Source organism: Numenius arquata, chromosome 6 (genome assembly GCF_964106895.1).
Source record: "Numenius arquata chromosome 6, bNumArq3.hap1.1, whole genome shotgun sequence".
NCBI lineage: Eukaryota > Metazoa > Chordata > Aves > Charadriiformes > Scolopacidae > Numenius > Numenius arquata.
In genome coordinates, this window is record NC_133581.1 from 56,165,206 (window position 1) to 56,179,646 (window position 14,441).

General features: G+C 45.8%; 1 protein-coding gene across 1 annotated transcript; it reads right to left on the reverse strand.

Annotated features, from left to right (window-relative positions):
* Positions 1–12,450: 12,450 nt before the first annotated feature.
* On the reverse strand, positions 12,451–14,239 carry NKX2-8 (NK2 homeobox 8). Its single transcript, XM_074149906.1, has 2 exons — positions 14,074–14,239; positions 12,451–13,001 (listed from the first exon to the last, which is right to left on the reverse strand). Exons 1-2 carry the CDS (start codon positions 14,237–14,239, stop codon positions 12,451–12,453), a joined length of 717 nt encoding a protein of 238 aa, XP_074006007.1.
* Positions 14,240–14,441: the final 202 nt, after the last annotated feature.

A 14,441-nucleotide genomic window follows, 5' to 3' on the forward strand; every position in this document is an offset into this window, starting at 1 on the left:
ATCTTTTCCCTATTCCTTCTGTAGAATCAGTATTTTTCGGTCCTTAATGTACCACTTTCCTGTGGCAGTATTCAAATGCATTCTTTAAAGACTCATCTTTCAAAGGAACATGGGCTGATTTCTATGGTTGCCTTTTCCACTCTCGTTCTGCCCTACACTTGGGGTGCCAGGGACGGGAACAGAGAAGGGAATAGGATGGCCTTTCCAACAGCAACCAAGCTGATAAATTAGCTCAGCCACCTTGCCATCACGTTATTGAAAGGACATAGAGAAGGTTTTCTGTCATCCGTGCATGTTTTAACTTGGAAAAAATAATGTGAAGAGCAAGAAAAACAAAAGACATTGAGCATTTGCCTTTTAAAAGAACTCCAGCCGTGCTGTGTGCTGAATGAGACAGATCTCATAGGGAAAATTCAGTGTGATCAGTTGATTAAAGACTATATCAGAATAAATAAACCCAAGGGGCTACCTCGTTTCTAGAAATGTCCTGGCTTTTGAAGATTTGACTTTGCAAATAAAAATGCATTTAAATATATTTACATATGTAACACATTATTTTTCTCCCCGAGGAAACAGCCTCTGGATAAGCATGAGGCACACCACGAACTTTATATTAGAGTTAAGCAGGTGCTTAGGCATTTCCCTGAAGGAGACAGGCCTTAACTGTCACTCTAACACTACAGGTCAATGTAGGAGTTTTTAGACTCTGTATTTAGCCTTCCAAGTACACCCTTAATGGTGTCAAGAGCTAGTTTTCTGAAGTGTGAAGTGTCCAGCAACACTTCATCCTTGACTAATGTACCTACAATACATGCCTCACCCCTATGCAGGTATCTTCTATACTCTTCCACTGCTCTGTCCCTGAAAACTAATGTTTACTATTCAAATAAACCAGACAGGTTTAGGTGTTTTTAAGCAGTAAAGGATGGTTCATTGCATTTAACTTGCTTACTGTACTATTTTCCCCCCTTTTTTGGCCTGTGAGGGAGGCTCTGACAGTACATTGCCATATATTTAGACAGCTCCTACCACAATGTGGGCCCTCCTGCTTGAGGGGCTTAGATGCTATTGTGCTTTAGATAGGTACTGATGGTATATCTACATAATAAACAAAAAAAGGAAAAGATTCCTATATGAATAATGCTTAAGGGAACCTGGAGGAAGAGGGACTTATTTATTTCCATTATTCTTTCAATCATTTGGTTTCTGATAGCAAAACATATTTTCCTTGAAGTTAAGATCTGCTATTCTTTAATCCCTAGGAAAATGATTACTATCATTTAAGAAAATTATATTCTTTCTAATTAAGCTGTTTTCAGACAATTAAATTGCTTCCTGATTTTCATAATTGTCTCATTGCTAAGATCTACCTCTTTCCTGATTAGCAAGATGGAAAAACCCCCATGTTTTCACTCTGTACAATATTTAGCAGTTAAGAAAGAAGACCCAGCAAATACTCTGAGTGAGTCAGACTCTTCCTCCACACGACCTGCCCTATATATTCTGCTCTGGTTTCACAAAGTCAGATCGAATAGCCAAAGAGACTCAGAAAAGTGATCAGAAAAGCAAGAGGAAACCTGTTTGGGATAGTCCTGTGAGCTAGCAAGCACAGGAGGCACCATACCCTGTGAGGCCAGGTTGAATCTCTCCATCACCTTCAACTTTCATGAGGAGAAGACTGGCTTCCCAAACAGACCCAGCGGGTGGGCTATGGATATGCTGCCCAGACTGCCCTTCTCTGCAGCACAGCAGAGGATCAGGTTGCGGGAACACGTCTGAAGGATGCTAGTACAATGGCACTGCCTCACAGTTACAGAGCACACCAAATCAGGTAGTCAATGGCTGCATTACTTCTGCTACTTCAACCAGTTCACCTGCATACCACTTGTCCTTGCAGTGATCACATCTGAGGCTCCAGATCTCCCAAGAGCTGTATGTAGCTGTCCCATGACAATGCACTCTTGCTTTGTCCTTTTCCATGTGCATGTCCTCCTCTTCTTTCTCACTTTTATTTGCTTTCCCTTAATTTCCTTCTTTTTTACAGCAGGGAATTAGCTGTTAATGTATAAAGTCTAACGCTTGTTATAACATACAAGTGTCCTGGAGTGCTAGGTGTTATGGGGTCTGGGGAATACCATGTGGCTTTTGGCCTATGAAAGGTGCACAGTGGAAGTCCTGTGGATCTGTCTCCATTTATGGCATGGTTGCTTGCAACTTCATGAAGGCTGTTCCAAATGACTCAGAGGATTAATACCCTTAAACTGGGTTTTGGAGTAAAATGCACAGATGAGGAATCACTGTTTCAAAAGCTCTGTTCCTAATTCGGCATGTGTACACTGTCAAGGGGTTGTTATGAGAAATCAAGGTAGTAGGTTAGTCAAAGACTATGGACTAGAGATGTGTAAACATGAAGGTGAGAGAACATACAATATGTATGTATCAATGCCAGGTGATTAAATTAATTAGGTCAGACCCTGCTCATGATGTTTTAAAAGGTAGGGCTAGGACTGAAGGGACTTTTCCACCACAACTAACCACATGAGGGACAAATTATTTTACAGCAGGGTGGGCTTGCCTTTGAAAACGCAGAATTCATCAACTCTCATGATTTTCACAGGATTGCGATTGTAGTTATTTCAGTGGCCCAGTTCTTGAAGTCAAATGATGAAGTGACAGAATGTACAAACACATGCCATTATAGTTCTCTTTGAGCTTTACAAGCTCTTTTGAAAAGAGAAAATAGATTCAAAAACATTTAAAATGTAATAAAATTGTTCTTCAAAAATAAACTGGGAGGTAAAAAAAAAGGTTATACCTTTCTTTTTAAATCTCATCATTCTTTACACTGGCCTCATGAGTTTTGAGATCTGATTTGCTGATTTTTGATACTTGTGTGGCATGGTCTTGAAAAAGTGGCATAGACTCATAAGAATAGACATATTGATATAGCCAGAAATATTCCCTCATTAGAGATATTCATGGGAGTGTTAGATATCTGCTGCAGTTTCCTTCCTTTGACATTCCCAACCAAAAAGAAGTCCTGAAAGCAAACAGTTTTGTGTTCTGATGTGAGAAGCTGTTTTGTTTGCAATATCAGACCATTATTGTTACTGCCTCTTTTGTCTTTCAAATTGTTCCATGAGAACTGCTTTTCTATGAACTTCATTTCTTTATTGATAATTTTCTGAGAGGAAAGGTAATGTCTCAGCAGAAAGGTGAGGAGGGCAGTTGTGGCACAGCCAGCATTGAAGGAAACACAAATGGCAGAGCAATGGTTGAGAAGCAGCAGTCCTGAGGGACACAGAAGTATGAAAATGAGGGAAAGATGCAACCAGTTAGTCCATAGGTTTCCTCTGAGAATCAGGCCTCTGCTGTCAGTCTCATTTTAGTTGTTCTCAGGAATACTGACACTCTCATACTCTTCAACTTTTTGCCTTTTTCACCTTGTAGTTTAACAGCCTGTCTCAGGGGGTGGTAATGAAGTACCAATAACTTTTGTTAGGATCCTGCAGAAAGTACCATGTGTGGGAAGCAATCCTTCCCAACACCTGCATGCCCCCTCCGAACCGACGGCTGAGCTAGCTGGAGTATGAGAGTGATACACAGATGATCAGTAAGCTCTTTGCTTGGCATCCCTTTTTCATTATGCTGCCATTTTTGAGAAATGTTTTTATAGCCTCTGCTTGATTTTCCGTCAGATCCCTCCCTCCCTATGAATCCTCCCTTCCTGCTTCCTACAGAATGTGGCCAGCTGGTTACTGCTAAATTTAAACAAAGATGTGCTACTTGTAACTCTCATTGCTTCATCCACACAATATTACTAGCCTAACTCAGCTAGCAAGAAGTACTTCTATTTTGATGTGCACAGGGACTGTAAGCCCAGATGAAGGTCAGTGAAGGCTGCTGCATAGATAAATAATGCTGACAGGGAGTGCTCTAACTGGTTTTCCATAAGAAAGTGCTGATTCAGTGCAATTGGGACATTTGAGGGGTATGTGTGAATTCTGCTCAATATGTGGGAACAGGATGGGAACTTAAAATTGAGTGCCCAGTGGAGGTCTGCAGAGCACCTCCATGAGCAGCAGCAAAGCCTGACCCAGGTCTCCATTAGTGCTGTAATACTGCCGTGCTGATACACAACAAAACACCCAGCATCTCCTGTGAAATGGAAATCCTTCTTTCTAGCCTGCTCTAATTACAAACAGCATACCATGTTTAAATAACCAATAAAATAGGGCATCAACAAAGAAGCTGCTCTCCGCATCTCTGAGACTCATACAGCATCCAAGAGCTCAAACATCAAGGAGAAAACAGCAGGTAGCTTAACTCCCAAGATCTCTCCCCTGCTGTTGTTATCATTGACAATGAAGGCAGTGTTGTAAGTGCAGAGTGCAATGGACAATTCATGCACTTACCGTATCTTGCACTCTAGCTACAGGCGCGTGATTTTCTGAAGAAATGATGACAGGATCAAACATATTCTGGCAGATGCTCACAAAATCAGAGCCCCTTTCACTCAGTAAATGACCATAAAAATGCTTTGAAGATGACAATAAAAAGTTATTTAATCATGTTCAAAACAGAAGCACCTGCCAAGTCAATATATCATTTTTTACATGATTGGCTGGTACAGTGACAATAGCGAAAAATGCAAAGTGAAGCTGTTAGGAGCAGCTACTGGCCTGATTCTATAGCAGGCATAGCCTGATGGTGGAGAGAGAAAGCAAGAGAAAGGGGAAGAAAAAGCAACAGAGAGAGTCACACACACATATCCTCAGCCTTCTGATTTCTTAGCTCTTTTTCCCAGCTGTTACAAGGTGCCCTTGGGAACCTAGTCTGAAGATGTCCTTAGCAGCTCCCATTTTCTGTGGAGTCAGTGCCAGAGGGAGGCAGGACGGTGACCAAAAGGAGCCCTAAGACAGCCTGGATGATTTCCCCTCAGCCATAGCAGAGGGGAAAATGTGCTGGGGAGAGAGGTAGAGATCTGATCTTTTGGTAGCATTCCTGCCCTAGGTTGTATGCAAACTGGTAGGTGGGTGCTGATAGAAACTAGAGAGTGTCATGTGCGGCTGGGCATAGATTTCTCGAGGAGCCCAGGAGACCCAGTACCTGCTGGCATTAGCAGGGGCGATGTGGAGCTATGCCATGCAACAGAGAAGAGCCCATGCTCTTGTTTAGCTCCACCACTACCCTTGCAGCTGCATCTACCCCAAATTCAGCAACTCTTCTAGACAAGCCAGTTCCCTGTGAGCTGGCATAAGCAATCATAGCATTGATGAGCTTTCCAACTATAGCTGGTGCAGTTCAAAACCACCTCTATGATACCTCTATGATTTGGCTCTTTCATGATGAGCAGAAATTTAAGTGGCCCAAGGGTGGTGATAATTTACATGGATTGATGAAAGAGGTTGTTTTGGCACCTGAAGTCCACCAGGGTAGCAAATTTAGATGTCCAGACTTTAATGGCAAAAGGACTTGTTCTGACCAAGCAAGCACTGTCATCTCTAATACAATGTGAGCCATGAGGATCCCTAGAATTAATTCTCAACACAAGGTCAACACCTATGATTAAAATAGAACATTTTTGTTTAAATGTCCCATTAAAGCTTTTCAAAGTCAAGGAATTTGCCACAAGCTGTGGTAAAAATGGTTAATTATTCTCACTGATTAGGAGTCAGGGCAGATTTGAAGCTGGATTTTATCTAACAATTGGGACTCATTGAACTTTGCCAGCTAAACTGAAGACCCTGTTACGACGAATTTTATATTTACTGTGTGAGTGCGTTAACTTGGGTTGCTTCTTCCGTCTCTTTAGTAAGCTAAAATAGATAGGACACCTACCCCAACCTTCACTCCATAGGATGATTTGTCAAGCCTTCACCTTCCCTGTGGCTCTTGCATGATGGCTCTTGAGTACTTCAACATCTTTCTTAAAATGTAGACAGCAGAACAGTATTCCTCTAGTGGCTTGAAACTTCAGTGCACCCAAAATTCAACTTTCTGTTGCCAAAGGAACATTTAAAACTAAAGTACTCAAAGCCAAAAACCATAAGCCCTAGGTTATTCTGAAGCACAGATGAAGTTAGTTTTCAGTAGCCAAATTTGAATAGACGAATGTTAAAGTAATCACAAACATACACATTAGTTCCTCAAGATTGCTATTAGACATCAGCGAAGAAAATGGAGGGCTAAATTAATGGGTTAAAAAGAAAAGATGAGGAAGGGAAGAATATTAATGCAATCTCAACCTTCAGTAGAAGGCAGGTAAATGCTGCACAGAGGAAACAAGGCAGAACCTCAACAATGAAGACACAAATAATAGCATTGGTGCAGTGTCCTGGGGCCAATGTGGGGGACGTAAAGGGAAGAGCTGAGTAAAAGCAGTCATCTCCGCCTTTTAACTGTATGCACAAATAGCACAGAATAACATGGTGCTCTCTGAAAGCAACTGGGAAACGGAAGAGATCAGGAGGAGCCCCCAACTGGTGCCCAGCTAGCAGCAGCAGATGCATTTTCTGAAGTGCGATGGCAAAGTAATCATCATGGATGATACTGTATTTTGCAGAGAGCAGATGTGTCCAATTAGGAGCTCTACGTGAATGCACACAAACAACAGAGAGACACAAATCAACAGCTTCCAGAAAAGCACTGCACTAGCTACTGGGCACCTTTCCATGCTGGGATGCAGCTTTTTCATGGAAGTTTACTTTGTCTGGCAATGTTGGAAAATCATGAGCATATGGGATAGGTGTAGAAGATACCCGGGACAGGATACAAACCTTGAAGAATGGCTATAGAAAGACAACAGTAGTAGAAGGGAAAAAAAAAAAAAAAAAAGAAGTAAAAGGCTTTATACAGATTTTATGAAAAGAGCAGTTAACACAAATAGTCACATGTCTGAACAAAAATACAACAGATGGCAGTGATCTTCAGTCATTTTCCACAGTATTCAGATACGCAGAAGTATCAGTAGTATATTTTCTCGATTGCCCTTTTATCACAGCTACAGAAAGAGGTGATTTATTTAAACACATGTAATGCATATGGGGTAAGGCATGCAAACACCCCAATATAGCACCAATATACTAAAATTCAACTATATAATTCATAGGTCAATCTATTTTGTAAAAATAAGGATTTTTTTTTTCTCTCCAGATTGATATTTTCTATATATTTTTAAGCAGCTATATTTATGATTTAGTAAAACCATTATTAGTGTTGAATATCATAAAGTCATTAACTTAGTACCAAACCTCCCATCCACCCGCAACAGGAAAATAAGGAGGTAAGAGGAAAACTGCATTCCCAGCATGCAAAGTCTGATGCTTCCTGCCAATGAATACTGCAAAGCAAAATACTGCAGCTGTTGGGAATGTCAAGAAATCATTTTTGTTCTCAGGGACACTATGACCTAGTGAGCAGGACTGTCCTGCATGTCAGGTGCCCCTGAGGAATTTTACTGACTGCTTGAAAGCAGCATGGACAGTCCCATGGAAATGCACCCTCCGTGTTCCAGAAGTGGTGAGGAGATTTAGTCTTTTCTCTGTTGCTACTGGCTTGTCTATATCTTTTTCCCAATTCTCTCTGTTCCTTTTCTCTCTTAAAGTATTCCTCACACAGATCCAAATTCTATCCTATTCTGAGGAGCATATCTAACTCCCAAATTTAAGAATTAGGTGGAGAAAATTCTTATGAAGAAGTTACTAACATGACACTGTCTCTAAATAATTTGGTCTCCTTTTGTTCAGGAAGGCAGTTTGGGATCTGTGGATGTCTGAAATTGACTCATTATCCATATTAGTCCTGAATATAAAGAAAGGTATAGCTCTGCTCTGGAGAAAGGTGCCCAAATTTTTGCTTGGGACACCTATCTTTGGAGGGTACATTTCCAACACACTTAATAACCTCTTTTTAATAGAAGAGGACTGGAGAGAACAGGATGAAAATGGGCATAACTCCAACATCCTCAGCCTAGAGAGCTGATTGCCTTCACTTTTTAGAATGCAATTGTAAGCCTGAACAAGATGAAAAGTAATCCTGATCTCATAGCTCAGTAATCTCCACTTAGTGGCAGGCAGAGATCTCTCATGGCTATTAAATCTTGTAGATGTGTAGGTGATTTTTTTATCATATTAATAATGTTAGTTACTGCTGATCTGAGCTACTCTATTCCTGCATGGTACTTGAGCAGAGCTTTATGCTTCAGGAGCATAAAGCAACTTCTCTGACATGGGCAACTCTGCATCCACTGCCTCCTTTCCCACGGGAAGTTTGTTTTGACTAAGATGAGTTAGAAGCCTCCTGGAAGGTACCTGAGGTGCCTGGGGTCCTTCTGTCATTGCTGAGGCTGGTGGCACTTGACTCTTAGTCTGATTTTTTTTTTTTTTATGTCAAGTAGATTGAGTGGAGTCTTTGCTTTGCAATTATTTGGTCATGGCAGGAATTCTGGAAAGATTGCACTACCCGATGGCCAATATGTATGGGACTGGACCAGTGTTCAAATGTTGGAACCACTAGCTGAGGAAAAGGAAAATGTGCTATCTAGGCTTTTGAAGAAAGGGTTGAGTGCTATTACTGAGGCTCAGAAACTGCTATTCCTTGTATCCTAGCTGTTCCTATCTTCTCAAGAAGCAGCAGGTACCAGTCATTTGAGTCCAGTAAGACAGTATCTTCATGAATGAACTGTGGCTTATGAAGGGCACCAAGTACAGGGAGATCCAGGCCTGTGCTCCTCTATAGATTGCAGTGGGCATCACTGGTTTTTGAAAGCAAAGTGAGGTCACTGTCCCTTCCAGCATCAGCTGAGCTTTGACCAGGGGTGGAAGGCTTACTCCTGTGAGTGCTATGAGGTAGGAGGGGCTGAAAAGTCCAAAGGGTTTCACAGTCCTGACTTGCGCATAGTTAACAGCATAGTCCAGATGGGTTATTAACCCAGACGTACATACTGCGAGGCTGCCAGGAGCCTTTCCTAAGTCAGTGACAAGAGAATTTATTTTGGTGCATGGCAGAGTTCTGCCAAGTGACTTTTTTCATCTTTTGAAATTTGTAAAATGTATAGTGTGTACATCCAAAGATTAATGACATGCATTGGCAGGGGCACACTCGTTCATAAATTATTGCAAAGAATCTGGATGATATGGTCTTTCGGAACTATTGTCCATTTTTTGGATGCAGTCTAGTGATTGGCTTTAATACTTTAGTTCTAACAAACATGTGCCCAGGGGCCCACACCGAAACAGGGCTGGGCCTTTGCAAAGTCAATAGTTTCTTTACTGACTAAGAATAAAGCACCAGGGAAGATGTTTGAAGATGTTAGCAATGCTTTTCATTAGCTGAAGATGGCATTTAGGCATGTTTATTCATTAGGTTCAGTGAAATCACAGGCCTGTTTGCAGGGTGAAAGTAACAGTGAGACCTGGTGAGGCAAAAGAGAGGGAGAAAAGGCAGAGACTGTGTGTGCATTCACCTCTTCGAGGAGGAAAAAAAACCAACAAACCAACAATGGAGATGATTTTATGCCTTATTAAAAACCAAGCCAAAGTAACAGAAAATACACGGAAAGACAGTAAGTTCCTTTTGCCTCGAAGCTGTTATCAACGACATTTGTTAAGACATATCTCCTAGATGCGGCTTAACCACTGATAAAGTTAAAAAATCAATTTTCCTTGCTAAATACACTTAAAGTTTAGATGGATTAATTTGTTTCTATCAGGAAAAAGAATAAGTTCAGCCCCACCCTATCTTCTTCACAAGACTTTTTATTATAAATCTTAGTCTATTTAATTAACTCGTACATTCTTCTTTCTACTTGGATGTACCAAGTCAAGAGGGTTGCTTTTCTCAGTACTTGAACCTGACTCTATCATCCTCCCTGCACCCCTGTTGCGGTGACTTCCCCTCAGCCTGCAAAAGCATGACTTTAGTTTTTGCCAGCACCCAGGAATCGCACCTTTCCCATTCCCTGGGCTTGGTAAAAGGAAACACTTACAAACCTCACATTTTGCATGAAGAAATCTTCAGCGTGGGACATTTCAGCCTGTGCCTGGAGGAAATCACTGCAGCCGGTGCCTGGGAAGGGACACCCTAGCACCTCTGTCATTGTCTGTACAACCAATAACCGGTAAAAGCAGTAGGATAATGAAGACCACCTATTCTACAGACGTTTCCATGGCCATGTGTGGGCTCCAGGACAGGAGAGTAGCCCAGATAACCAAGGATCCGGGGAGGCAGCCTTCCGGGTGGGATGCTGCAAAACCCTCGGCAACCTGACGGAGGGCAGATTTGGGCTGAGGAGGCGGAGTCTTCTTTTGTCTTTGTCTCCGTTTCTAATGACGATGTCACACTATTTCCACTGCTGATTCTGCTGCTTAGCTAGGTCGCAAAGAGTTAAAATGGAGAGCAGCATTTTAAGACTACATGCGACAAAGTCCATTGCTTGAAATTCGGGTCCCTTCTCCCCCTGCCCCTCCCCAGCTTCCAGCAATCATTTATTATAAAGGGGTTTTATGATACAAATTTGATAATCTCCCATACACATTGGCACTGTTCTAATTGGAGTTGTAAGCCCATAAAATTCAAGCCCTTTGTTTTCATGAAGGCCACAAGGTTTTAAAAGATACTATTGTACCGCCTAAAACCCATAAAATTGTCACTAGGGACTGATTAAACAGTCCTGAATTGAAACAGTGCGGATTTTGTCTAGGTCCTTTTCATGCACAACAATGCTCTTTTCAACTCCCAAGACAAAAGGAGGTTTAAGGAGCGATTTTCTGGGAGATTCTTCTAAGATAACCCCATCCATATGGGAAACAAGGTGGCCAGCAGCTGAGACGGAAAAAAAAAAAAAAAAAAAAAGAGGAAAAAAGGTTTCGGATGGCAGGAGGAAAAATAAAGGGAAAGAGGGGAAAGACAACAACAAAAAAACCCCAGGTGACACAGAGGCTGCATGCCCCCTGCTCCTTCCCGCACATCACAGAAGCCTAGTCCGCGCTGCATCTCCCCCTTGGCACATGGCGCCCGGTCCAAGCAGGGAAGGGGATGCAGGTGGCAGGACTGACGTCGCTCCATCCTTCCCGCGATGCTGCCGCCACCGTCGCGGTCCCACTCCCGGGGGTTGCCCAGGATGTGTAGGCGGCACGACACATCCCAGGGGCACATCTGGGCCGAAGTGACCTCCTTCCAGGGAATAATAATTTAAAATAAACCCAAACAAACAAACATGCACACACACACAAAAAATAAAAATAAAACAAACCAACCACCAAACCAAACACTAAAAAGCTTCTGCGGGTCCTTTTGCCTCGACTGCCTTTCCTCGGCGGGCAGGTTGCCTGCATCAGTCCCCATGGGATCTTCACTCTCAAATATTCCCGCCGCATTCCTGACCATCGGCTCCCGTCGGAAGGATGGAGACAGCCGGTCTTGCCTATATTTCAAAGAGACCTGGGTTTGGGGGCTTTTGAGGGTTTTTCCCCATTGGCCGTTGCTAGAACAATTCCATGATTTTTTTTCTCCCTCCAACTAATAAAATCAATAGTTCTACAAAGCGTTTCAAAACATAATTTTCGGGGCGTAAAAGACATCATTATTTCCTCTTGGCTACCCTTCCCCAGTTGATCTTTGGAACAGGCACATACTAACGGGAAGATTGGCTTAACCCCGGATCCTGCCTTAGCGGCTCTGAAAGAGACAGCAACGAACCGCGGCCCCGCGCTGCGCCCGCCGGCCGGGCTGGGCGGAGGAAAACCCGCACCGGAGCCTCCGGGGCCTCGGCCAGCGCCGGGCATCGCCGCCTAAAACGAAAAGCAGGGGAGCCTGCAGAGACGGTGGGCTCCGGGCTCACCCTTCCGGTAGGAAATATAACCAGGTTTACAGTGAGATGCTTGCAGCAAACTTTATTCGCCGTTTACCGGCGCCCGTGGGTAAAATTAACGAATTTGATAAGTGAAATTCCGCCGGCGCGATCAAGAGAATCATTTAAGCTCTTATGGCACAGGAGGTAACCCTACAAAAAAGCCCCAATCGTCAAAAAAAAAAAAAAAAAACATCCGCCGGGCAAAAAAGTTGTTTGCCAAAAATCATTTTATTAGTCACTGGAAGAATCAGCTATTTTAAAATAAACTAGGTCGCTAGGGTTATTATTATTTTTTAACAAGGAACCTCTCGGAAAGGAGCAGGAGGAGCGCAGGTTTGACAAAAAATAGAGGCGCACCCGGCACCCGCACCCTGGGGTGAGACCGGCGGAGGGGCGGGCGACCCAGGCGAGCTTCGTCCCGGTCTGCCGGCCGCGCTGCCCCTCCGCAGCCCCGCAGCCGCGCTCCGCCGCCCGGCCCGCCCGAATCCGGCAGAGCCCCGGTGCCTTCCCCGCACCAGGAGCCCGGGGCCGGGGGTGAGGGGGGGACACCCCGCGCCCGTGGGATGAGTCCGGCCCTGGAGGGCGAGTCGCCTCTGTCACCATCCCCAGGAGACGACGGCGGGGTGCGCTAAGTGCTGGTAAGCAGGGAAGACACCGAGGGCGGCGGCGGAGGCGGGCGGGCAGGCCCGGTAGCCCTGCAGGGCGAGGGCAGCCTGGGCGCTGCAGCCCGCCAAGGCGCAGCCCAGCTTGGGGCGGGCGGTGGGCGGCGGGGGGCTGGCGGGGCAGCCGCGGCAGGGCTCCCCGTCCCGCACCAGCACCGGCACCACCACCCGGCGCAGCAGGGCGGGCGGGCGCGGCGGGGGGCTGCCGGGGCCCTCGCTCCGCGCCCGCTTCATCTTGTAGCGGTGGTTTTGGAACCAGATCTTCACCTGGGTGGGGGTGAGGCTGAGGAGCCGGGCCAGCTGCTCCCGCTCCGGCGCCGAGAGGTACCGCTGCTGCCGGAACCGCCGCTCCAGCTCCAGCGTCTGCGCCTTGGAGAAGAGCACCCGCCGCTTCTTCTTCTTCTCCTCGGCCTCCGACCCGCGGGAGGGGAGCGGCCTTTGGGTGGAGTCGGGCAGGCTCAGCTCCGGGCCGCTCTCGTCGGAAGCTGGGGACAGCGAGGGGGTTAGAGAGAGGGGGCGGCCGGGGACGGGGACGAGGCGCGGGGGAGGCGGCGGGCCGTCGAGAGCCGAATCACCTCCCGTCGGGAGAGCCCCGGCTGTTTACCGGGCCGGATTAATCCCAACAGTCAACAAGAGATGTGAGCTAACCCCCCTCCGAATACACTAAACCCAACCTACGGGACGGAGTAGGTTTCCCCCCCCCGCGGGGAACGGCTCTTCCCCGGCCTCAATCTCCGCACGGCCACGGCCGCTCCGCCGCACACAGCCCGGGGGCTTGCGGGCTGGTAGGGTCTGTGCTCTCGCTCGGTGCTAAAACATAGTATGGGGCTGCCCAGTCCTTTCGTTACTGCTTCTCTCCAGCCTCCATTACCTTAATATCTAACTCATCCCCACGGGGTTCCCGCATCCATTCAAAGGACGGTCTCCCACTCCTCACACACAGGTACGGGTTGAACGCCGTATATCTGCGGCACACTCTATATGTGTGAGGTAAGACCGATGTGCTACATAGCTGGGCTTGTGAGCGGGAGCCTGCTCGCCGCGATGGCGAGTGCGTGGGTCTAGGCGGTGGCGCCCAGGGCGCGTTTCGCGGCAGCGCGGGGAGGCGAGACGAGGCACGGGGGGTGTGCTTAGCTTTCCTCTGCCGTGCGTGGGGTGACCTGAAACCCCTCCAGCACAAAAAGGCAGGATTTCTTGCAACATTGATACGGGAAAAAAAAAAAAAATAAAAAAAGAATCCGGGAAGCGAGCTTAAACGATAAGCGCAGAGAGAAGGGCGGACACAGCCTGAGATTTTGCTTTCTGCCATAGCTGGGAACATGCACCTACGGGAAAAAGAATAAATCCTTTCTCTCTTAAGCTCGTGGCCGGGTTGTTCCTGCTGTTTCATTGTTGCATTTCAGTAATATTCTATAAAATTCCCAGCCTGGATCCCCCCGATCCTGTAGGCTACGCACGCTGGCGATTCCCTTCTTCGCATCTTCCCCAAAGGAAGTGGGGAAACAAATAAAAGGTAGCTGTGCGGAGACGGCGAATTCCTGTCCGTTTCATACTCACAGGGATAGTGATTTCTGTCTGTTTCTGTCCACCCTCGGTACGGCGAGCCGATGTAGTTCTCCGCCGAGTGGTGATGGTCAGAGGCTTGCTTTATGCTATTAGCATCCTGCTCTGGTAAATCCAAAATGCTCCTCACTGTAAAACTGATCCTGCCAGATGTGGCCATGGTAGGTTGTGCACACACTCCCCAAAAAAATATCGTCCCAAAGCCCCGAACCCCCTCCCTTAAAAGCTGCGAGGAAAGGACTGCGCCCAGTTACTGGGGAATCTCTTGGCTCAAGAGGACCTTCCCTTCCATCGCCACCTAACCCCAAATATTAGTGTCGTTTACAGAGGTGTCCTGTTTATATAAACAGTCCTCCCCACTG